This window comes from Tachyglossus aculeatus, chromosome 8, assembly GCF_015852505.1.
Source record: "Tachyglossus aculeatus isolate mTacAcu1 chromosome 8, mTacAcu1.pri, whole genome shotgun sequence".
Lineage (NCBI taxonomy): Eukaryota > Metazoa > Chordata > Mammalia > Monotremata > Tachyglossidae > Tachyglossus > Tachyglossus aculeatus.
The window spans coordinates 16372794-16398360 of NC_052073.1; the positions used below are offsets into that span (position 1 = coordinate 16372794).

Consider the following 25567-nt stretch of genomic DNA (forward strand, 5'->3'; position numbering starts at 1 on the left):
AAACCATTCTATAAAATTAGACTAGGGACTAGCCTCTTATTGAGATAATATTTATAATCTCCTGATTCCAATTCTGATTACTTCCAGAATAGTATATTATGTAGTGTTGCACAAAGTCCTCCAGATATACTGGAAAGAGTTGTTGAAATTTTATCAATCAGTTTAGTATGCTAGATTGTGATCCAGTTGAACACCAGTGAATACTTAGGGGACTTGATTTATGAAGTAATAATAATAATGGCATTTATTAAGTGCTTACTATGTGCAAAGCACTGTTCTAAGTGCTATGTTTGTATGTTCCAGTTTTTATTCCTTGGATCATTCAAGTACTATCCCTGGCACATGTACTTTACACCTACTCATATGTATTTACGTCGTTCTCATCCCTTAAATTATTACTTGAAGGCAGGGACCATATTTTGTTTTTCCCTGGCAGCTACCTATACTAAGTGTGACACTAAATGTCCCTCAATGATCCCTCAACAATACTATTAAACTACCATGCCAAAAGGGGAAGGCTCTGTGGGATGCATAAACCTCTAGACTATGTGTAAACCTGAATATCGTGACCACAGAGTTCTGCCTTGTTCAGAAGGCATCAAAACTACAGTAATGAATCACTACTTGTGAGGGAGGAGGAGAAGAAGGAGCGGGTGGAGGAGGTGTCAGCGGCAGCTGGGGATAAGGTTCACACGGTGGTGGAAGAGGGGTTTTATGGGGTTGTTCAGAGCTTCTCCCCTGCTGCTTGGCCTTCTCCTGTCATACCCTGGTCTGGCCCAGGCCCTCAGGTTTGCAGTCCCAGAAGGTGGAGGAAGCAGTTGGAGTGGGGGAAGTCACAGTGCCAGGCTCTCCAGTGGAACCAAGTAGCACTGGAGTTGTTCAGAGATAAATTAAAAAAATTGAATGTGCTGGGAGGATTGGGGAAACAGAGGAGCAGAGTGTTGTTCCAGGGACTGGGGAGACAAAAGCCAAGGGCCAGGAACTGGGGAGGGCTTGCTTATGGCTATTGGAGCAGAAAGTGGGGGATGGCGTTATTGCCCAAGCAAAGACCCAAAGGTGAAAATCCCAGAGGCAATCATTTCAAGATGAATTGATTTTAAAATGACAATAATAATAATGATAATTATTATATTTCTTAAGCCCTTACTATGGGCCAAACACTGTTCTAAGCGCTGGGGTAGATACAAGGTAATCAGGTTGGGCACAGTACCTGTCCCACATGGGGCCCACAGTCTTAATCCATATTTTCCAGATGAGGAAATGGAGGCACAGAGAATAATAATAATAATAATAATGATGGCATTTATTAAGCACTTACTATGTGCAAAGCACTGTTCTCAGCGCTGGGGAGGTTACAAGGCGATCAGGTTGTCCCATCTGGGGCTCACAGTCTTAATACCCATTTTACAGATGAGGTAACTGAGGCACAGAGAAGTTAAGTGACTTGCCCAAGGTCATACAGCAGACAAGTGGCGGACCCAGAATTAGAACCCACGACCTCTGACTCCCAAACCCATGCTCTTGCCACTAGGCCATGGGGCTATGGGCTTTCCATGGGGCTGATGTGAAAACCAAAGACATCCTTCTGGAATATGCTTATGTCAGTGCTCAACTGCATCTAAGAAAATACAGTCATCAGCCTCAATGTCTTCATCACATTTTCACATTATATCTACAGGGAACCTCGCACTGTTTTTATAACATTTTAACATTATATATATATATAGATATATATAAATATCTATATATATATCTATATATATATATCTCTATATTATATATAACATTTTATAACATTAGAACTCTGCTTTGAATTTTAATTCTTGTGGTAAGAAGGAAATATGCAAACACTAAAGAGGGGAAAAAGACAATGGTTAAAATCATGTCTGGGGGTAAGACAAGTAGTTAAGACAGAGAAGTGTGAAGTGAGAACAATTCACCCAAGAGCAAGTATTTTTGAGTAAAAAGACCAGAAATGGAAGAAGAAATGAAACAAAAACAATTTATTTCAGTCTTCCAATTTTCAAATATAATTAAGCTCATGGAACTCCCACAGTCGTGCAAAAGCTAGGTTTGCTTTACCCACCTTTACATGTTCCCTCTCTCCTTTTTTAGCCTTATGAATGTTCCTGCTATTCTCCAGCAAGGCTAAACCACCCAAGCATCAGCGGCACCAGTAGCCTTAGACACCTAGGAAACTACATTTCCCATAGGCTCACAATGTGATTTCCAGTTGATTCCTCATTTAATCTACACTTGACCTGATTTCTTTTAGATCCTGGACCATTGCTTAGTTTCATGGCTAGTTTATTTCGTGCCTGTGACCTTGACAGACAGAAAAAAAAGTTGCTCTATAATAATATGATGGGTCAATATCCACATGGGTAGGTGGTTAATTGGACTGACCCCTGTCTCGGTTGCTCTGGTGCAAATTGCTGCCAATATCAGATTTAAAGAGCAAATATGTTAAATCTGAACAATGGACTGGGGAATGGTACCTGATGAAGATGAGTCAGGAATAGTGCAGATCTCAGTAGCGTAGGTTTTCCACAAGACCGGGACACTCCAGTGCCTGCTGAAAGAGCGAGAAAGAGAGGGAGACTGAGAGAGAGGGAGACAAGAAAAGAGAAAGGAAAAGGGAGAGAGGAAGGAAGAGAAAAATGAAGAGCTGGTAGTAATTGGAGAAGAAGGACGCATGACTGAATACCCTCAAGGGACTACAAAGGAGACTATAAAGTGCTGCAGTAAGTACTGCAACTAGGCACATGGGACCAAGATAAAATGCATAGCGTCTCTGCTTTCCATGTCCTCATACTTTTCTTACAAAGAGCTCATAGTCCTTACCTGTGTATTATCCCATCACATGACACCCCAGCAAAGTAGAATAGGCAGGTACATCCCCATTTTTACAAATGGAGAAAAGAAAACAAGGAGCAGTGTAATGACTTTGGTTAAAAAATGATGGGAATGAAACTTGAGGTACATGGTCTCCTAGTTTGGAGAAGTCAAGCAGCGTGGCTCAGTGGAAAGAGCATGGTCTTGGGAGCCAGAGGTCATGGATTCTAATCCGGGCTCCGCCACTTGTCAGCTGTGTGACTTTGGGCAAGACACTTAACTTCTCTGTGCCTCAGTTACCTCATCTGTAAAATGGGGATTAAGACTTTGAGCCCCACATGGGACAACCTGATCACCTTGTATCCCCCCCCAGCACTTAGAACAGTGCTTCATACATAGTATGCGCTTAACAAATGCCATTATTATTATTGTTATCCCTGTAAATTATTTGTTTATATGCTTTTGCACATTTTTCTGTTCTGTTTTATGTTTATTTGTAGAATTGTCTATCTTTCCCCATATCTTGTAAATTCCTTGTGGACAGGGATTGTGCCTAGCCCTTTCTTTGTAGCCCACCCCAATGCCCTGTACCCCAGTGCACTGTACAGGGCTCTTCACTCAGTGAGGGGTCAATCAATATCAATCAATCAATCAGTTGTATTTACTCAGTGCTTACCATCTGCAGAGCACTGTACTGAGCACTTGGGAGAGTACAACAGAGTTGGTAGACACATTCCCTGCCCACAACGAGCTCACAGTCTAGAGGGAGAAACAGACAACAATATAAATAAATATTGCCATTTGAAAAGTGAACGCTTACAGAAGGAATGAGAATACACTTACAGGAGAAAAATAATCTTGGAGAAGCATGCTTTAGTATCATTACCCTATAAAAGGGCCAGTGTAATACTATTCCACCCCAACATCTAAAACAGATGGAACATGTGGCAAATGGCACTTCATTACCAAGTAGGATAAAGTTGACAGAAGAGTTTTTCACTTCGGAAGATTTTATGACTGCCTTCTGATTAACATTCCTGAAGAGAAACAAAATTGGGCCAGGAAGCATGGGTATGATGGTTCAGTGTCCCTGAGATAGCCAGGATAGCACTAGCTAAGAGGAGAAACCATAAGTTTCATTTTTTAAATGATTGAAGTATTTCTGGCTTTGGTAATCATCTGGCAGAGGACGACAGACAAATCTGTTGTATAATCTGTTTATTGAAATGTTTAAATACTTGGCTTTTGTAAATAAAGCTGCATCCCTTGAGAATCCAGAAGAACACGGATTCTTTAAGGGAAGAGCTAGGTAGAGTTTTTCAGCATCTATGGCATCTATAGGTTTGTTTTAGGCCAGCAAACTCTTCCTGTACAGACCCCATGTGTCGTGCAATGGATTATTAAAGTTTATAGCCTTTTTTTGGTCTGAGTCACCACATATGAGCGCTTCAGTGCTTGTTTTGTTTTTAATCTACAAGAACAATACAGGCCTTTGGGGAAAAATATTTTTTACCTTCTCAAAATTTCATTTTAAAGCTTAAGTTTGATAATCTTGCTTTCTCTTGCTGTGTTTCTGTGGTACAAGTTTTAGAAAAATAACAACAGCAATAACAACCTTCCTTGGTAGTTATTTTTGTACTTGGTAGCTTTTGTTATCTCTGATGCAGTTATATTACATTTGGAAATGGTGATTCAGTGGAATTAATTGCATAAGGATCCTGGCAACTAAGAACAGAAGGACATGTGGTAGAAGGGAGAACTGTTAGGTTTTGCACCTTGGAATGAATCTTCAGAATCACACAGCCTTATGTTCATCTGAAACAAGTGTGATAAGACCAGCCTCATTAGGGGGAATAGCACAATATAATATGCTATATTTACCAAGTCAGTGAGTACCCATGAAATCTTTCAGAAGCAAACTAAGTTGAAGTGAGGCAGAGTGTTATAATTAGCGGTAAATCCCGGCCCCGCTCCCCCTACCCTCAGACCAGATGAAGATGAGACTATGGAATGAATAATTACTTGGATTGAAGAATTATTAGCTGTTCCTTTAGATTGTAAACTAGTTGTGGGCAGGGGACACATCTACCAACTCTGTTATATTGTAGTCTTCCAAGTATGTTTTATAGAGCTCTGCACAGAGTAAACACTCAGTAAATATGATTGATTGTTAAGACTTTTCTGAACCTAGGAGCCCTGGATCTCACTATATAAGACCAAAACACTCGATTATTACATATTCTCTAATATTTAGGAGCTGCTTTTGCAGTATTTGGATTTTCAAGGATCCTTACTATTTTTTTTTTTAATTGTATCTGTTAAGCTCCAGGCCCTGTATTAAGCGCTAGGGTAGATACAAGCCGATCAGTTTGGACAAAGTCCATGCCCCACATGGGGCTCACAGTCTTAATCCCCATTTTACAGATGAGGTAACTGAGGAACAGAGAAGCTAAGTGGCTTGTCCAGAGTCACACAGCAGACAAATAGTGGAGCTGGGATTAGGACCCAGGTCATCTGATGCCCAGGCCACACTGCTTCCTGCTGCTTATCCTCCTTCTGCTTGCTATCCACTTTTTAATCCAATTTACTGTTTGTCAGGAATTCTTCCAGAGGTTGAGTAGGAGCAGATAAATGAAATGAGTTCACATCAGTCTATTTTACTTCTTGTTAGTAGTTCTGCCAAAAAAGTTTGGAGAAGAAGAATGCTCAAAGCACCAACTAAAATGATTTTAAAAATTATTTGATAATTGTAGTCAACACTTTGCCAGATCTCTACTATCATGGAAAATAGAGTGAGGAATATATTATGTTGAGAAATAAAGACACTTTACAACTGGAACTGTAATTATGCATAATTACACTGGGCCAGATTCTCCTGTTGCCCAGAAGTAATAAGATGAATCATATTCTCTTGTGAGCAAAAAGGGCTGTATAAAAGCGTTAAATTCATGATGATTGTCATTTTAGATTTAGGCCCTTTTCCCTGGGAGAGAAGGTTTCCACTCCCCTGTCTTCCTTCCCTTTCTTACCAAGCGAAGGGACTCAGGCACTATGCCTATACACGGGGGCTTCTGCTCTTGTGGAATAATTCAGGGGGCCATTTGGAGAAGAGGCTAGGGACTGGGTGGTTGAAAACCCTTGGAATTTTTCCTCCAAAGCAAAGGCCCAGAGGAGCCTTCTTGAGGCAACCCAGACAAGCTCAGTTCTATCAGGGGGCTGAGATCCTCTAAAAAACCATGGGGGCTCAATGTGCTTCTGGCGCTAGAAATCCCACTCTTAAATCAAGGAGTGGGCCAGACCTGGGCCTTCTTTGTGGGAAGGATTGGAGTGTGCCTCTTGATAGCAGAGTTGATAGTTTCATCTTCAAATTAAACCAGAAAATTGAGTTTTACAATAACACATAGTTTCCGTTTCACAGAGTTCCAAATTCCTTCAGAGATATTAATTCGACAGCCTCCTCTTTACCATCCTGAAAGGAATAGAGGGTCAAGAATCACAGCCTTCATATTTCAGAGCTGGAAATAGGTCTAGAGGGCAGACATTTTAGATCCTTTCATGGAGTATCAATCTTTTCATCCCTCATTGGAAATGGGCCACTCTCAGTTCCATATCATCTGGAGATGCCCCTTAAAAAGGTGGGTATCCTTTTGGAACCCTCTTAGCATCACACTGGGGAGTTTCCTGGACTCTACCAGCCTCGGCTGTGGGAGGGAGAGTCTATCAGAGTCATACTCACTCCATTCCTAGCTTGGGCAGTGGCTAGCAAGTGGAAGGCAGTCTGCCACAAGTCAAAACTCACCTGCAGCAGCAGCGTGGGAGAGAGTCAAGGGCGGAAACTCAAATTTACTGTGCAGAAGGAGGCAATGGTACACCATTTCCGTACTTTTACCAAGAAAACTGTGTGGATACACAATCAGAACCATTGCAGATGGAAGTGGGGCTTTTTGGGAGAGATGTCCATGGAGTCACTAAGGGTCAGAAACGACTCGAAAGCATAAGAAAAGACAAGATCTTTTTGGATGAATTGTTGAAGGCAGGTGGTGAGAGCTCACAGGAAATGGCCATAAGGAAGAGGTCCCCTTTGAGGTTTTCTGGTTGGAAAACAAACAGTGAAATGATATTCAGGTACTTTTTCCTTCCTGGGGATCCCACACAAGGTCTGGTTCCCCAAACCTCTCCCACTTCACCCTGAATGAATCAGATTACTACCAATCCAGGGGAGTTCAGGGTTAGATCAGTCCTGACCCCTGACAGTGGGTCAGGATTAGCCTAGAGCTCAAATCTCAATAATCTGGATTGTTAGGGTGAGTTGAGGGAACAGGATGGCTGTTTGGGGAAGTCAAGGAAGCCCTGCACTAAACCCACAGGCACCTAAACCCACAGAGCAGTGATCTGAACTCTTGGAGTGATTTTGTATCTAAAAGGGCTGTTTAGGAAAGTGAGGTTTTTATGTTCCGGGAAAAGACACCAAAGATCAGAAAAGGAGTAGTGACCCTTTTTCACCCCTCTCTCAATCGATCAATTAATTAATGACATTTGTTGAACATCGGAGTTCAAAGATTTAACTGTTTGGGAATGTACCACAGACTCAAAACAAATATTCCCTGCCGTCTGAGTTTACGATCAACTGCAAATCCTCCTTTCTCTTCCCACATTGTCCACCTCCCCCAGGAAACTTCTGAAGATGAACTGTCCCCCAACAGTCCTGGGTCTGGCTACAGTATCTGTAAAAATCCATGTCCAGTCATTTACATGGTTAGGATGGGAAAAGTCTCGAAGTCCCTACCCTGCATCAATGACTCCCATTAGGACCAGGCCAAAATTAAACAAATATTTTTAACCTGAACGCTAGTGGCTGTTGCCAGGCCTGCTGCCCAGTTAGGGAGTGGGCTTTTGGTGTGGGGAGAATGGCTGTCCAGCCACTGAGGAGGACCCTAGGCATGCAGTCCTGGGCCTCAGGGGGTGAGAGGGAGAGGGGAAAAAATAGGAGAGTCAGGGCTGCGGTTGTTGGTGACCATTTAATTGTGGTATATTTGTTAAGTGTGCTTTATCTTGCCAAGTCCTGTACTAAGTACTAGGGTAGATATAAGATAATCAGGTTAGACACAGTCCCTCTCCTGCATGGAGCTCACAGTCTAAAGGGGACAGAGAAGAGGTATTGAGTCCCCATTTTACAGATGAGGAAACTAGTCCTCTGACTAGCAAGCCTGTGCTCTTTCCACTAGGCCACACTGCTGCTCAGAGAGACAGCAAAGGTTGGGGATGGAGCCAGACAACAAGGCCCCTCCCCAGTCCAGCTGCACATATGTGGGGGCACTGCTCATGCCATCCCTTCACCATCTCCCCCCATTCCCACTTCCTTAGTAATAATAATAATAATAATTTTGGTATTTCTTAAGCACTTACTCTGTGTCAGGCACTGTATTAAGTGCTGGGGGTGGTGGTGAAATACAAGCAAATCGGGTTAGGCACAGTCCTTGTCCAACATTGGGCTCTTAGTCTTAATCCCCATTTTACAGATGAAGTTACTGAGGCACAAAGAAGTGAAGTGACTTGCCCAGGTCACACAATAGATAAGTGGCAGAGATGGGATTAGAACCCATAACTCCCAGGCCTGTGCTCTGTCCACTGGGCCCTGCTGCTTCTCTGAAGTACCTGTCCCAAAATGTTTTCTTATTTTGGAACTGATTTCCAGTAATCAGTATGAATGATTTTAATCTAATGGCTTTTCAGCTGCCACTTGTAATTGTAGGCATAAATTACTCTTTGCAAATTCCCTTTTTGCAGGTTTGAAGATGAGCCTGCTTTTGGTTTGTACCACTGAAAAATGTAGGCCTAGTGAAAAGAGCACAGGTCTGGAAATAAGGGGACTTGGATTTTAATCCTGGCTCCATCACTTACCTGCTGTGTGACCTTGGGCAAGTCCCTTAGCTTCTGTGTGCCTCACTTTCCTCATCTGTAAAATGGGGATTAATACCTGGTTTTTTTCTACTTTGTGAGTCCCATGAAAGACAAAGACCTGTGTCCAACCTGCTTATCTTGTATGTACCCCAGGACTTAGTACAGTGCTTGGCAAATAGTAAGCACTATACAAATTTCATTATTATAATTATCACTATTATTATTATCATTATTCAATTAAATTTCTGTTTTAGTTTTAGTTTTGTTTTTTCCAAATGAAACTTGTTTTTGCCTCTTCATCTGTAAAGTCAGAACTGGGCTGTGTCAGGACTGTGAACTTGATGGTGTTGATACAAGATATTACCTTTTATTGATGTGATTATCCAAATGTGCAGCACGAATGAAATCGTGACCCATATGAGAGATTTATTTCTGGAATATTGGATTTTATTCTTATTTCACTGCTTTTATTCTGCATGCACAAAATAACTCAATTTTAAACTTCCATTTATGAATACTGCTATTTTCTGGTCAAATGTAATTACATACTCTACTTGCAAGATAAAAGCAAGTACGATTTGTCCTTTTAAAAGATAAGGATAGGAGGAAAAGAAGTTATTGCCTGGATTTTTTTTCAGATCATTTCTGTTATGTTTGGAGTTTATCAGTTATAAGTAACCCACCCTGCAAAATTCGAAGTGTAGCAGGATGTTTAGAAAAAATACAGGGTTTTTGGAACTACCTCCCCAAGTGGTAACTTGTCTTTTGAGAAAGCAGGTCCTCAAGTGAAACTTTTTTCATCTGTTCATTTTATTAAACAGCACTGAATCCTGTTTTACACATGCCTGCGGATTCTAACCTTTCACTGCCATGGCTGAAAGGCTGTCCTGCTTTCCTTATGTAGCAGTTGTTTATTTTGTATCTGCTATGTTGTATTGAGAGTTCAGTCTGTGAAGTCCACTTGGAGTAGGTCTACACAGCACAATGCAAAATAGAGAGTTGGTAGTTATCAGTGCAGTCAGCTGGCCTATATCATTCAATTCCCCAGTCCACTCTGATGTCTGACATTCCTAGGAATGATTTTTATTTTTGGCAAACTTGTAATTTTGAAGTATATTACCCAAATCCAATTTTCTTCTATTATAATGGCAAAGTAGGAAAAAAGCCACTCTTTCAACTAACTTGTAGACGAGAGGAAAATAACACCGTGGCATGTGATCACTTTGATGAGTTTTACTTGTCGCCGTGCCCCAGTTTCAGTTTTAACCTATTCATTCTCACCCTTTATTAGTAGCTTCCACTGAATCAATTTCCAGAAATCTTTTTTGCATCTTCCATTACTTGGAAAAATGGTATTTTTTGAATATAAGCTTTATTTTAACCTTCCTCCACTTACAATTTACTTCCAAGGTTTAGTGTACCTGGTTGAACCTCTTGGGGTATGTATGCATCATCCTACAATGATTACAGTGACCATGGAAGAAACATTTCCTTGTTCATTTCAAATATTCCAGACTTGCTGTAGGATTACAGACTTGCTGTAGACTCAGCTTTGGAGGATTCAGAAACTGAAGGAATAATTTGCTTCCATCACATGTGAGAAAAACTCCTACCATCCCAGTCTTGAAGTCTTTTACTTAACATTATCCATAATCCACTGTATAAAACACCTACATTTCTAGGTAGCTGTGTTTAAGAGCTGTTAGAGAAATAATCACAATTACAGAAAAATGTTGAAATGCTACCTCATTTTCAGTTTTTACCTCTTCCTGTTTTCTAAAAGGTTGTCACCGTGACACTAATGAATCGAAAATGATTCACTTCCTATTTCTGATCGGTTCTAAGTTTCATCCCTGTTGGTGTGCTCTCTCTATCTCTCTCTCTGTCCTTTTTCAAACATTACCACAGTGAGGGCTCCTTTTGGTTAAGTTCTAAGTTTATATGCGCTACTTTGCTTTATTTGACTATATTTGCCAATGCTCTAGGTGAAATAAGAATGGTTGGAAGCTGTTTTGTAAACCATCCTAGCAGTAGAAAGTAGTGAGCGTCATACGGTGTGTATAGAATCCAGGAAGCTTTTTTTCCTTTGGGCAAAAGAGAGTTGTCCTTTTGGTGCCTATGGATTGTACCTATTGTTCAAATCAGGAAACTGGCTGCTGTGTTACAGGAGCTTTTATTGGAGATTGCTCTGCTCTTCAAAAAGGTAGGTAACAAATGTTAATGAAGGGGGATATCTTTTCATAGAAGTTTGTGTTTTTAAATCATTTACATTTGTCTTCACTTCCTATTCTGCCACCATGTGATACACTATTGTCTTTATTGAAATATAATTATAATCATTCTTTACTAAAATAAAACAGAATATATTTCATAAGGCAACTCAAAATGAGCAAAATAACATATTCATATAATAATTAATATAATTCATGATAGTTTACAAAAATCATGTACATAATCTATAGTCTGTGTTAAAGGAGCAATCGATGTACTAACCCAAGTGAAGTTGTATCAATCATTTCTCCTCTCTTAATGGTAGCCTTGGATTTGGCTGGTAAAGTCACTTCTATTAGTAGACCTTCTAAAAGCAGCATTTATAATGCAAGCTAAAAGAAGTACAAAAGTATTTTTGTAACAAAAGTAACAAAAGTCTTCTAGACTGTGAGCCTGCTGTTGGGTGGGGACCGTCTCTATATGTTGCCAACTTGTACTTCCCAAGCGCTTAGTACAGTGCTGTGCACACAGTAAGCGCTCAATAAATACGATTGAATGAATGAATGAAAAGTACAAGCGATAGCATTATGCATGAGAGCAGGTTTTTTTCACTTAAATGGAAAAATGAAATATATATTCTTTTATAGATTTGCTACATCAGTATCAAAAATCAACCATGAGTCAGAGACTATTCTAAAAAGCTGCCAAAGCAGACACTTATCAAAGACACTAACAAGACTTGCCTGCCTATAGCAATTCTGTAAACGAAAATGAGATAGTAGATCTTATCTGCCAAATTTAAAACTAGACAGGATGCAACTCTGAAAGAAAAAATGATGCTATCAGTTTAGTGGTGAAAATAGAATAAATGTCAGCACCAATTAGAAAGAATAATTCTTAAATCATATTTAGTCTTAAAGTAAATATTTCTTGTATATTCAAGTCATTAATAGTAATTGAAACATATTCCTAAATGCTGAAATCAAAAGAACTGCATGGTGCTTCTGAGTAATTTTACTGAATAAATGTTTCTGTGGATGAAATATTCAGCCTTAGGAGTCCAGAGCAGGGGAGGGTGTCGAGGACCACCCTCCTCACCTCTTCTCTCCTGTGGAGGACTCAGGATGGGCAAGGGAACAGGGGATGAAAGAAGGCAAGCAGCAGGTGAGAGGGAAAGGTACCTACATGCTCCTAGAATTTCTAGGACTAAATGCAACAGAAACATTGAGGACAGACACACAGGTTCTGCTTCCTTGGTAAAGCCCTTGAGGGGCACAGCAACTACAACTGATGTGGGCAACCCTGGTACCGAGGACTCCAGATGACTGCGCAGTCACCTAGGGTACTGACCTGCATGATTCTGCAGAGGTAACTTCTAAGATGGGTTAGTGAAAAGACTAAATGCAGTCCTTTAAATGCATATCGGTGACTACGTATAAAGCCTGAGGGCTAGATTAGGACAAGTCATACCATTTCTAATCCCGTCAATTCTGGAATTCCACTTTTGACCACAACTTCCTAACCTGCCTTCTCATCCACATACCTCACTCCCCTCGCAAAGACCCCTGATCTCTAGAACACCTCCACTTACCCCAGGCCATTATGTCCCATTTGGTGGCCCTGCTAGCCTCTCCTTTCTTAATGCACAATTCCATTCCCACGACACCATTTTTTCTGCCCAATTCGGCTCCCTCACCCCTCATTCTTGGATTTTTCAACCCCCGTAACCTTGCGCATTCACTTTGCTGCAGACCAGTGGGTCCTTAGAAGCAGCATGGCCTAGTGGAAAGAGCACAGGCCTAGGAATCAGAAGCCTTCAGGAAGTTTGATTTTACTGGGGCCTTGGGGTGTAATCCTGGCTCTGCCAATTGCTTGCTGTGTGACCCTGGGCAAGTCACCTAACTTCCCTGTTCTCCCTCCTACTTAGACTGTGAGCCCCATATGGGACAGGGACTGTGTCAGATCTAATTAACTTGTACCTACCCCAAGTGCCTAGAACAGCGTCTGACACATAGTAAGTACTTAATAAACACCATAAAAAAAAACCACCCCAAGAATTCAGGAAGGCTAGTGACAGAGTGGGAGGTGGGGTTTAGTGCTACCACCCCACTGGGCAGCTGCTCTCCACTGAGTGAATTCCCCAGGCCCAGATCAGTTATGTGGCTCAAGGAATCAATCCTATTGGAAGACTGCCCAATCTTCATGAGCTCCGCTTAGAATTTATTTTGGGAACCATGTTGAAATGCAGCAAAAAGCCCAAGTTACAAATAATTTTTCATTAATTTGAAAATGAAGCTGCTAACATGCATACTCCTTGAGAATCACGAAAGACCCATTAACTTTTTAAAAACTAAATTCCAACCTCCATGCAGTTTATCTCATTAAGACAGGCACAGATAAATTTCAGAGATACTGTTTCCTTGGGAAACTTTTTTAAAGCATTCTGGATATTTTCTTAGGAATAGAATAATTTTTAAATGTCCTCTGGATTTAGTAATATTGCAGAGTTAGTTCAAGGGAACTATAGACTGAGCAGATTTGAGGGGGTCTACAAAGATTATGTGTGACACGAACAATTGTTGCCTGGCACATGGTAAGCACTTCACAAATACCATAAAACAAATCGTGAGATCTCACAATTGAAGAGCACGGACTCCATGACGCAGCAAAGTCTGTGAACCAGTATTTATCCCCTTAGTTGTCAGTGGAGAATGTATATACTTCAATAATCTCCTTAGAACACCATCCTCCATTGAGAATGACACTCTGTGAAGAATAATTAACTACCAACATGTTGTAATTACAGCCATGCACAATGGCAAAGCTGCCAAATCTGAAGACGTTCCTGGAAAGATTTTACTTGGGAGAAGCAGCACAGCCTACTGAATAGAACATCGGCCTGTGAGTCAGAAGGACCTGGGTTCTAATCCTGGCTCCACCCCATGTCTGCTGTGTGACCTTGGGCAAGTCACTTCACTTCTCTGTGCCTCAGTTACCTCATCTGTAAAATGGGGACAGGGACTATATTCAACCAGATTTGCTTGTGATTACCCCAGCACTTAGTACAGTGCCTGGCACATAGTAAGCGCTTAACAAATACCACTAAATAAAAAAAGGCTGCTGTGAGAGTATGATTCTCATATTCTGGTAACTCTTGCAACTAAACAGGCAGAAAGTCAGTCAGTCAGGCATATTTATTGAGCACTTACTGTGTGCAGAACACTGTACTAAGCACCTGATAGAGTACAGTGTAACAATATAACAGACACATACCCTGTCCACAACCATATTAGCCTACAGGGAGAGGAAGATATTAATATAAATAAATACAATTACAAATATGTATGTAAGTGCTGTGGGACTGGGAAAGGGGATGAATAAAAGGGGCGAGTCAGGGTGATGCAGAAGGGAGTTGGGGAAGAGGAAAGGAGGGGCTTTGTCAGGGAAGGCCTCTTGGAGGAGATATGCCTTCAATAAGACTTTTAATGGGGGGAGAGTAATTGTCTGTCATAGATGAAGAGGGAGGGCGTTCTGGGACATAGGCGAGAGGTTGGCGATGGGATAGGTAAGATCAAGGTACAGTGAGACAGTAGCATTAGAAGAGCGAAGTATGCAGATTGGGTTGTAGTATGAGAGTAGTGAGAAGAGGTAGGAGGGGGCAAGGCGATTGAGCGCTTTAAAACCTATGGTAAGGAGTTTCTGTTTGATGAGGAGGTGGATGAGCAACCACTGGAGGTTCTTGAAAAGTGGGGAAACATGCCCTAAATCTTTTTGTAGGGAAATGATCTGGGCAGCAGAGTGAAGTATGGACTGGAGTTGGGGGCCTCCCAGGAGGCAGGGAGGTCAGCCGGGAGGCTGTGATACAGTACTCAAGGTGGGAGAGGATAAGTGATTGTATTTACATGGTAGCAGTTTGGATGGGGAGAAGAGGGCAGATTTTAGCGATGTTTTGAAAGCACCATCCACAGGCCTGGAATGGCTCTCGTAGGAGTTCCTAGGTATTGATGACTGTACTGTAGAAGCCCACCTCCCAAGAAGATATGCAGATCATTTTGAATTTCTTTTCAGAATCAGCAAAACACACAATTGGAGAACCCACCACCATAAGTGTCATCAAGCCCTGAAGAACTGTGTTTATAGACTACATCATCATCAATCGTATTTATTGAGCGCTTACTGTATGCAGAGCACTGTACTAAGCACTTATCAATATCAATCAATCAATGATTGATGATTGATGATTGATTGACCAATATCAATGTCATATGTATCTCTATTGTAAAAGAAAAACCCCCATAAAACTTGATATATAGGGAAACATGACAATTTTGAATATTTTATTTAGTACCAATAGACTATTCATATTTATTCCACTTCCTGCTCCTCACTCTGGATAGGGTTGATGTCTTTAGCTTTACTTGGTTAAATATTGCAAATACTTAACATAAAACAAGTGGTTACAAGTGCAATATTCATTACATTACATCTCACCATAAACAAACAAGTCAGTTTGTTAGTATAGTGCTTAGTACAGTGCTCTGCACACAGTAAGTGCTCAATAGATAGGATTGAATTGAATGAATGACTGAATGAAAGTCTGAAGCTGGTTAGGCCATTGAGAACTTAAGTGAAATATGCCATTTTATTTTATGCTTTTATGAGCACCAAGGAATCATAAATGACTTGGGTTTACTGGCACCATGCATAATTTATTGTCTTTCTAGGGGAGCTCAGATGCCCCTGTAAATAATAATAATAATAGCATTTATTAAGCATTTACTATGTGCAAAGCACTGTTCTAAGTGCTGGGGAGGTTACAAGGTGATCAGGTTGTCCCACGGGGGGCTCTCTATGCTAGAAAAAAGACTGTGAGAGCACATATTTGATTGGGAGTCAATTCAACTGGTTGCATTCCTTGTTTCTATCATACCTCCCCAGAAACTAGACCATTAATCTCTTCTCTACTGTACTTTCCATATAGGCAATATGGTACACTAATATCTACATCAAGATGAGGGCCAATTCAGTATTTACTTATCAAGCATCCTGATATTCTGAGAGGAAACCCAATTCAATAATTAGATATAAAATCCCAAAGCTCAGTAAATTCATTCATTCAGTCATATTTATTGAGCACTTACTGTGTGCAGAGCACTGTACTGATGAGGCCTCTGTAATTGTTATGTAATATGGACTATATACTTTAAGTGGAACAAGGGAGTAAGATGCAGAACATTTCCCCAGTAAGTTAATCAGAATGTTGTAGGCATATAGTCTACAGTTTCATCCTTTTGGGTTGAACAGTGGCTGTCTTAAATCCAGATACACAAAGATGTCAGTGATTTGGCTGAAGTGCTCCGTACAACTCAAAGGACCTTCTGTTACATTTACATAATTTCTCTGGGGTCTTGGGAAGGTGCTTCTCAGGGGTTCAGTTAGAATAAAGCAAAGAAACACTGTAATGATTCAGGTCTTGCTACATGGACAAAAATCCAGGGTCGTTCCCCAGATGTTACTATTGAACATATACTGTGATAGATCCAATTAACTCCATATTGGCTTTTCTGTCAATACAGTGACAGCATGTCCCTTGAGTTTTTGTACAAACTCATCTTCCAGTACAGATTGGCATAGAAGTAGTGAATTGCTTTTTCTTTTAAGTCAGAAGACTAGTCCCAGGCTTTTTATTTTAAAGAGAATGGCAGGAAAGATGAAGTGGAGGGCTATTCCTAAGTCCCACTATGAGCTAGCTTGGAAGCAGTGCTTAGCTTTTACTAGGAGAGGTGGTGAGTTGGGGTGCCGAGTTGTTCCACTCTCCTCTCCCAGTCTCTGATGCCAATGAACTGTTTCCCAGAGGGAAGACTCAGGGAGAGGAAGGCGAAGGGAGAGGGAGTGACAGGTGAGGAGTAAAAAAATCCCCAACTTTCCCCACAAACTATAACAGTTGGAGAAACACTGGACTGTGTAAAAAGTGGGACAAGCCCTTTCTGAAGATCCCCCAGGACCTTGTGATTTCTCTGTCCCCCTTTACTACATTCATATCTTAGAGGTGTCAGGCTCCACCACCAATCCTGGGGCTCCTCCTACAGGTTCTGTGGCAGGTTCCAGCAAAAAGCCAAGATGAGGCTTTTTAGGAGCGAAAAAAATGTGGATGAACTCCCCATTATCGCAGTTCTTCATTTTGGCTTTAGGCTTCTTAGGGGAGCAGAGTAATCCTGCCAGAAGGTACTTTCCTGGCCCATTTCTATTATAAGAAAAGGCAGTGAGTCCTGAAACAGATTTCAGGCATGTGGGACTTTTGAGTTGGATTTTGCAGACATGGGTCAGTGGCTTTTCACATGCTCTGCTTTTACCATCTGCAAACCAGTGAACAATCTCATGGCAAGCACTACTCTAGTTCAGTGCTACGTACTGTGTGTTTGGGCACTCCCAGCCTGCAGACCCCTTGGGCCCCCACCCTAAAGGTGAGGGTTCAATGGGAACAAACTTATGTTTGGTCAGGCTTAACTCAGGGCTTGTATAACTCATGACTCTTGTCGGAGGCAGGATTACAACTGAGTGCTTTTTCCACTAGATCACACTGCTTCCCATAAAAAAGTTGCACTAGGACCAGTCAGAGGAAAACCTAGAACCATCTGAAGCCTAGGTCCATCTGAACCCACTTCTAGTTTGGTATGAGGCAAGTTAGGTTCAGGTAACGGGGGATTTGGTAATAATAAAGTAAGAACACTTGTGGTATTTGTTAACTGCTTACTATGTGTCAAGCGCCGCTGTCTGGATACAAGTTGATCAGATACCCTGGGATTGGGTAAACTGTGTCATTAGGATCCGGAATAGGACTAGACTGGGCAGGAAATTTCATCCTGTGTGGGACTGTACTCTGTGAGAGCTCAATCAAACATAGTTATTAAGTGCCTGAGTGAAGAGTATTGTAGTAATTATACTAAAGGGAAGCAGTGTGACCTAGTGGATGGAGCACAGACCTGGGAGACAGAGGACATGAGTTCTAATCCCAACTCTGTCACTTGCCTGCTACATGATTTTGGGCAAGCCACTTAACTTCTCTGTGCCTCAGTTTCTTCAACTGCAGAATGGGAATTCAATACCTGTTCTTCCTCCCGCTTAGGTTGCGACTCCCATGTGGGACAGGGACTGTATATGGCCTGATAACTTGTATTCACTCCAGTGCTTAAGGCGTAGTAAGCGCTTAGCAAGTGCCATAAAATGTTAGGGAGAATACAGTGGAGTTAGTAGACATGAGCTTCCACTCTAGCTGGGAAGACAGAGTGTAAGATAAACTGCAGGAAAGAGGAAATAATAGAAAATGAAGACACATGCATAAACACTACTGGAGATGGTGAGTAGTTAACTGCTTGGGTGATGTAGAAGGTCAACAAATACCTGTGGTGAAAATAATAGCTGATCTCAGCTGCCATCTGGAGATAGACCTGGAAATTTGTGCATGCAAATTAAGTGATTGGGTAGAACTTTACTCCAATTTTGCAAACACTAGTTATATGCTTAGTCAAGCTGAGATTTCCCGGTCTTGGGATTCTTTATTTGTTTGTTTATTTTTTTTCTCTTATGTGTGGTTTCCATTGACACTTCTTACCAAATTTGTTTTGTTCAAACCTCCTATGTGCAGTCTCATCATCATCCTCAAAGATATTTATTAAGTGGCCAAGCGGTACACAAAGCCTTTCAATTTGGTCTCTTCATATTTAAATACGCCACTTAATCTTTGAGGTGTGTTGAGCCCAAGTTAACGTGAACCAGGCATTGCCTTTTTTTTTAACTTCTGCAGAAAACGGCTTATTAGAATCAACTTGTCTGTAATTACTCAAGTTTCTTTTTCAGTTGGGCTCTGTCTGCGCTAGACGCCCTTACAAGTAGCAGGTGCTGATTAAATTGAAACCCAACCATTTGTGCTGCATCCAAGCTTTGGACAGTGAGTGCCTGGGTGAGCTGATTGGAGGTCCAGGCATGTGAAACTGCAAGGGATTTTTGAGTCTAAATTTCAAACATCAAACTGGATTTTCAACTGAAAGAACTCAGTTGTGGGAATTGAGCTACTATTTTGGTGGAGCCACTGAAAGAAGATGTGTGGCCTGGAAGTGCTCATTTCTCCATTTAAATCTTCATTAGTTATTTTCACTGGGGGGATATGAAAACTGAAAATGAGAATTCATTAACCCTCCTGCTTCCACCTTGAGAATCTCACACTTCATGGTTATCATCATCATCATCATCATCAATCGTATTTATTGAGCGCTTACTGTGTGCAGAACACTGTACTAAGCGCTTGGGGTCATTCAAGGTATAGTCTCATTAAAAGATCTTTGGAGTCAGTAAGGAGATTCTAATTGCATATACTCTACTGGTTTACTTTATGAGTCAAGCCACTTAACTGCTTTTTGCCTCAATTTGCCTATTTATAAAATGGCTTTAATAATCCCTGCCAACTCACTTCTCCCCAACAATGGAATGAAGTGGAATAGAATGGAAGCACTTGACCCAGTTAAAAGAAAAGTGTTAAATAAATCCAAGATATCATCCTCGTCATCTAACATCTCCATTTATCAGTTCCATCTCATTTTTAAATTTAACCCAGGATTATTTTCTTTTCATCTTTAGTTTTTGAGGTAGAGCAATAGAAAAATAAATTCAGGCTCTCAGAGTGAGATTAACAACATACCTTGGATTAAGATTAACATAAAACCTTTCCTGTGAATGTTTTAACTTGCACAAGCAAACTGCACCTCATTTGCCTTAACTGGAAAATGAAAATGTCAGTGGAGTAAATCCTAGATAAATATGCTATAAACCTCCCCAAACATACCAGAATCCTGATCCCAGAGAAGTGAAAGTAGGCCTGGGAGACATTTTAGCTAGTCAAAGTTTCTCTACCATGGCCAGGTTCAATTTCGTGTCAGAGCACATGTACTCTTTTCCCCACCCTGCCTCTCCCTCTCCTAAGCCTGTTCTTTGGTGAGAACTTCAGTATATGATTCTAAGCCTCACTTTCCTTTAATTTCAACTTTCCAGCTGGTTTGATGGACGGGCTACAGAGCAGCTTTGAATGGCTCGGATGCCGGATCACTAGGGCTCCTTCCCTAGGATGGCAATAGATTTTGATACTCCGGATTGATATAGTTAAAGAGAGGGACTCTGCTGTTCTTAGGCAGCTGCTGCTCTGCATTGTAGAGGCAGTGTGATAGGGAAGTAATTCTCGTCTGTGGAAAGTAGGTCAGGTGTGTTGGGATTCTCTCTGAAGAAAAGCAGATGTGGTAGTGGTTTAAGGGTCATTTGTGCACCTGCTCGTGGCGGAAGCAGAATAGTCTCCAGTCACTTCACAACTCTGTGCTTCTGTCCCACAGATTACTCTGCATGTGGGGCTGACCCAAACCATGTGAGATGGAGGCCCAACGGCCTGCCTGTTCCACAGCGCCAAGAACAGATCAGTCAGTCCACGTCTCCTGCCTTCAGGCTGCTAACATGCAGCGCTCACCCCAGCTGAACCCGACCTCTGTAATCATCCAGCCTGATCAAGGTCTCCCTCCCACGGTGTACCTGAAGACACTCACCATCCCTCTGTTCCACCCGATCCAGCCCGGGGGCTTTCAGCCATGCCATCAACTGGTCACCACCAGCAGCAGTGGTTTGAGCCTGGAAAGCAGCAACTTGCCTTTAATCCTGAGTCCCCTACTGCATTCGGAGAAGATAGACCCATCTCATTCTCAGAGCCTGCAGGGCCAGACCTTGACGGTGAATATAGTGGGGAGTTTACCAGTTTTGTCCCCAGGTAGCTTGTGTTCCAGTGCAGCCCTAGCGACTGTAGGGAAGTCAAAGAATGCGGGAAAATATCTTTGCAAGCACTGTGGGCGGGACTGCCTGAAGCCAAGTGTCCTGGAAAAACACATTCGCTCTCACACAGGAGAGCGACCTTTTCCCTGCACGACCTGTGGCATCGCTTTCAAGACCCAGAGCAACTTGTATAAGCACCGGAGGACCCAGACACATATCAACAACGCCAGGCTGTCCCTGGAATCAGATGGCAGCAGCAGCAGCCTCCAGGAGCATACGGAAAAAACAGCGGAAAACCCAGTCTCGGGGCAGACTCTCAAGCTCCATGGCAGTATTGGTGAAAAACAGGTGACAGGAACAGAAGATCAGGCTTTGGAGAGCTCTTCCTCACTGCGTGCTGTGAGAATGCTTCAGGGTCCTGGGCAGAAGCCATTACAGTCTCTTCCGTCCCAAAGTCTGGGGACTAAATCTGAGCTTTCTCATAGTCAGGAGCCTTCTCTCAGTGGCCTAGACAGGGAGGCCACCCTGAATCCTGAGAGCATGTCGTCACCACGACTTCTACCAGCAAATGTGCACCAGAGATGGAAGATGCAGGAGCAAAGATCCCCCACAGCAACCAAGCACATGCAGTTACAAAGGCAGCAAGCGACGCTCACAGACAAACACTGGGACTTTAGAACCTCAGAGTATAAACTAAAGAAGTGTGAGAGTACTGATTCTGGCTATCTCTCACGCTCTGATAGTATAGAGCAGCAGATGCCGTCTTCCAGCCCGCTGAACAGCCTGTCTGAACACAGCGTGGAAGCTGAAAATGAAACCCCACCCAGCCTTTCCGAGGGCCCGGTGGTCAACAATTCTAACCTGGAGCCTGGGGAGAAAGCAACCACATTAACTCTAGAGAAGAAGAAGCTGGAAGAACACATCTCCAAGTTGATTTCCCACAATAAGGCGGTGGTGGATGACACACAACTAGACAACGTGAGACCCCGGAAAACCAACCTTTCAAAGCAGGGAAGTATCGACCTGCCAATGCCTTATACATACAAGGACTCCTTTCATTTTGACATCAGGTCTCTTGATGCCACCAGGAAGAAAAACATCACCTTCTGCTCAGCCAAATCCACCTTCAATCCCCTCGACAAATCCAAGCCAATATTCTTTCACTCAGTCCCAACTCAGTTCTCCACCACCATAGACTGTGTCCCCATCACAAGGAGCAATTCTGTTCCCTTCGTTGAAAGCACAAAGACTTGGCAGGAGAAGCGGGCTAACCCTCAGGCCGCCTTTTTAGCCAAGTTGCCCCTCGCTACCAGCCACGCCCTGCGCACAGTGGATTTTCCCAACAGCCACCCGCGGACGCTCGTCAGACAAGGGGCAGTGGATGATTTGCCCCAGACTAATGTTGCGGACAAACAGGCCTCACCTGAGGAGACGAATGACAGTAGAAAGCCTGTGGAGGAAGCTAAATGTGCAGCTGGGGGCAAGAAATGCAGTCAGAGGAAGCTGAAGATGTTCTCACAGGAGAAGTGGCAAATATATGGGGATGACACATTTAAGAAAATCTATCAGAAAGTCAAAACCAGCCAAAACACCAAGAAATCAAAGCAAAAGAAGGCCCAGGTGCTAGACAAGACAGACTCGATCCCTGATCGAACGGAGGCAGCAAGGGGAGAGGGGATGGTGCAGCAAAGAGGCAGCAGCAGCAGGAACTTCACATGTGGAAGCCCCATTTCCTCCCCGCCAGCCATTTCTCCCAGAGGACACAAAGCTGTGGATTCCTGCCCTCCAGTTAAACAGGTATCCCAGGTGGTTTCCTTGCCAGCAGAATCAGGCACTTTGGCAGAAGCGATAGGAACATCACATTCAGTAGAAAGCAGGGCCACTTCTCCTACACTGAGTTGTTGCATCGCAGCCAATCGGGGGAAAGAGGTGGAGAGTACAAGCCCTCTATTGCCCCCAACCCTTAGGCCTAATCAGAGGCCTGAGCTTCAGGAAACATCTGCAAATCAAGACTGTCTTGATCTTGCCTCGAAACTGGAGAGCATCCCCTGTAACGACGGCGATAGCCAGGAGCTGCATCAGAGAGCACAGATGATTCCTCGGCTTCACAAGTGCAGCGCTAGCAAATCCGTGAAAGAGGCTGAAAAGTTACCATCAGAACGAAAAAAGTTCAAGGTCGAAGAGATGCAGAGCAGAGAAAACCCCATAGATTTGCAGGCTCGGAGGAGTGAAGGATGTAGCGAGGGCCCTGAAACACTACATGGTTATTCTGATGCTAACTTCCCTCAATCTGGGAAACACAGTGCTCAAAAAGAAGAGGGCAACTGGGACAAAAGATTCAATGAATCCACTCGACAGACGGATGGCACAGAATGTGAGAGAGGCAAACCCTACCAGGGAGAGAGAGGTGATGATGGGAGAGCTAACGCTTCAGATTCAATGACCATCAACTCAGCATCATTTCCTGCCGGACCCAGGCCTGGCTCATCAAAGGAAAGAGACCCCAGTGAGTTCATTCTGCATAGACCTGCAGATGTAGTGGTCGGGCAGCAGTGTCCCGGGACCCCAGCAGAAAGCAGTATGTTGCCTGCAATGCCACCCCAGATTTCTGAATCAGGGACCTCTCTTTCTCCAAAGTATATCCTCAAATTGCCACCACAACAGACCTGCCCTGAATTACCAGTTGTACAGGGTGAAGAGCAAGAAAAGCGATTACGTAGTGACTGCAGAGGACACAGAGAGTTGGAATTGGATGCCAAATGCCAAGATAGAGGAGTGGGGCCCAAGTGGGATGGTCCCTCACCCCAAAAAGCTTTGAAACCATGTCTGTCCCCGGGATCAGGCTCCACCATGGTAAACAACAATCATCTAGGGAAAGAAGAGATGACAAAGGGGTCTCAGGATAAGATGGACAGTGAATGTAGAGTGGATGATAAAACTCAAATAACTGAGAAGATGTCCCTCAGAAGTACCTGCTCTGTGCAAGCTACAGGGAAAAAATTAACCTTCACCTCCATGTACACAAGCGGCTTTTTTGTAGCGACCGACATCAAAGGTGAGAGTCAGATCTTAAGCCGCCTTCACTCAGGAAGTACTGCTTTATTAGTGACGTCCTCATCAGGAAAAGGGATGCCATCTTGGGATAGTGCTGATCAACTGAGCCAGGGGTGGGAGAGGTACAGGGATTCTTCAGATGGCCAAGACTGGACTTCCCAGCTCTTTCAGCATCCTGTTAGGTCACCAGAAGATACCAACAGCTGCCATTCCTTTGGCACTTTTTACTGTCAAGCGGTCACTGTTCAGCATGGAGGCCACCCCGCACAGCCCCAAACATGTCTGATCCCACACTCAGGATACCCAAGAAGTTCAGGGGCAAAGGGCTCCTTCCCATCCTTAAGTGCTGAGCCTAGGCTGACGTGGTGTTGTCTCTCCCGGAGCCTCCCTCTGCCTGCAGAGCAGAAGGAGAAAGCTTACTCAGCTTACTCCTCCCTGCACATCTGTCACAATAACCCAGAGGAAAAAGGTTCGGGGTCAAGATGTGACTTTTCTTTACTCGACATGAAAAATGTGACCAAGACAGTGACCTACAGCTTGACGAGCGGAAGCCTGAAAACCCTGGCTTCATCCCTTTCCTGGGGACAGCCAAAACAAAAGGTACCAATTGTTTCTTGGGCCAAGGGAGTATAATTATTCAGGCAAGCGTTTTAATTGAAAGAAAGGGAGTGTGAAGGTGAAAGGGCAGTCTCATTCCAGGGGGTTGGAGAGTTAGCATGTTTCTCCAGCGGCTTCCAGGGCTAGTGAAAGCCTTGAGTGAAAAGCCAGTGGAAAAATCTTCTTTGGAGCAAGGACTGAAATGGTTGGGGAGGAGGCAGGGGGAGTCCTGAGATGTAGTTGGCTTATGGTCATATCTTGGGAGTTTATGCAGATGGCCCTTCATTCACTGTGGGCAGGAAACGTGACTACCAACTTTGTTAAATTATACTCTCCCAAGCACTCAGTACAGTGCTGTGCACACAGTAAGTGCTTAGTAAATAGCATTGATTGATAAAGAAACTGAATCTCATTCTCTAGCAGACAAGACTTTCAGGACTGACCCTAACAGAGAGCCCCAAACCTGTGCCCACATGGCTGGATGAATGTTAGCATCAGAGGGTTTGGAAACAACCCATTCGGCTTCTCCACTTATCCTCTTGTATTCCCAGACCAATTAGGAAGTGTGAGCAGGAAAAGGGACAGGACCTTTCTGGAAGGGTTTATTGGGAGGCTGGCCATACTTTCTGAAAGCTGTTTCATGTAACTTAATTTCCATTTGGGATTCTTATAAGAGGATTTCAAGAAATTCCTGTGTTCTAGGATGCCGGAGTATAACCCACTCACTGCAGGTCCCAGAACAATGCTCAGGACCATATGGGATGGATCGCATGATGTTGCCTACTTGACACAGAGCTGGGAAGACAAAGTCTACCCAACAGACCTGTGATAGATCACTCCTTCTGTGCCTCGAGTACCCATGGGTTTGAATGTATTGTCTAAATAAGATGGCAGGATAGCACTGGCCACTCAAAAAATGACCATCGGGATCCTCAAGTCCCACATTTAGCTTAAGTGGTGAATGTCCATAGAGATGGTCACCATGGAGGCAGTGGTGGCGGGGAGGTCAGAATAGGGCATCCAACAGCAGCTGAAGCAGCAGCAGCAACAGCAACGGGTAACTATAGAGAAAGGGTAGCCAAACGAAGCTTCCCTTCCAATTCCCCGCTGCTGCCGATCTGTATATTGCTGCCTCTACTGCAGGCTGTCCCCCTGGGGGGTACAT

At 43.0% G+C, this 25567-nt stretch overlaps 1 protein-coding gene across 3 annotated transcripts in view; it reads left to right on the forward strand.

Moving 5' to 3' along the window:
- ZNF831 (zinc finger protein 831) overlaps window positions 1–25567 on the forward strand; it is a 94753-nt gene that overhangs the window by 46860 nt on the left and 22326 nt on the right. For all 3 annotated transcript variants that reach the window (XM_038750611.1, XM_038750613.1, XM_038750612.1), the window contains one exon: window positions 20325–24405. In XM_038750611.1, coding sequence (XP_038606539.1) covers window positions 20362–24405 — 4044 coding nt within the window. In that variant the 5' untranslated portion in view covers window positions 20325–20361. The remainder of the gene's footprint in view (window positions 1–20324; window positions 24406–25567) is intronic.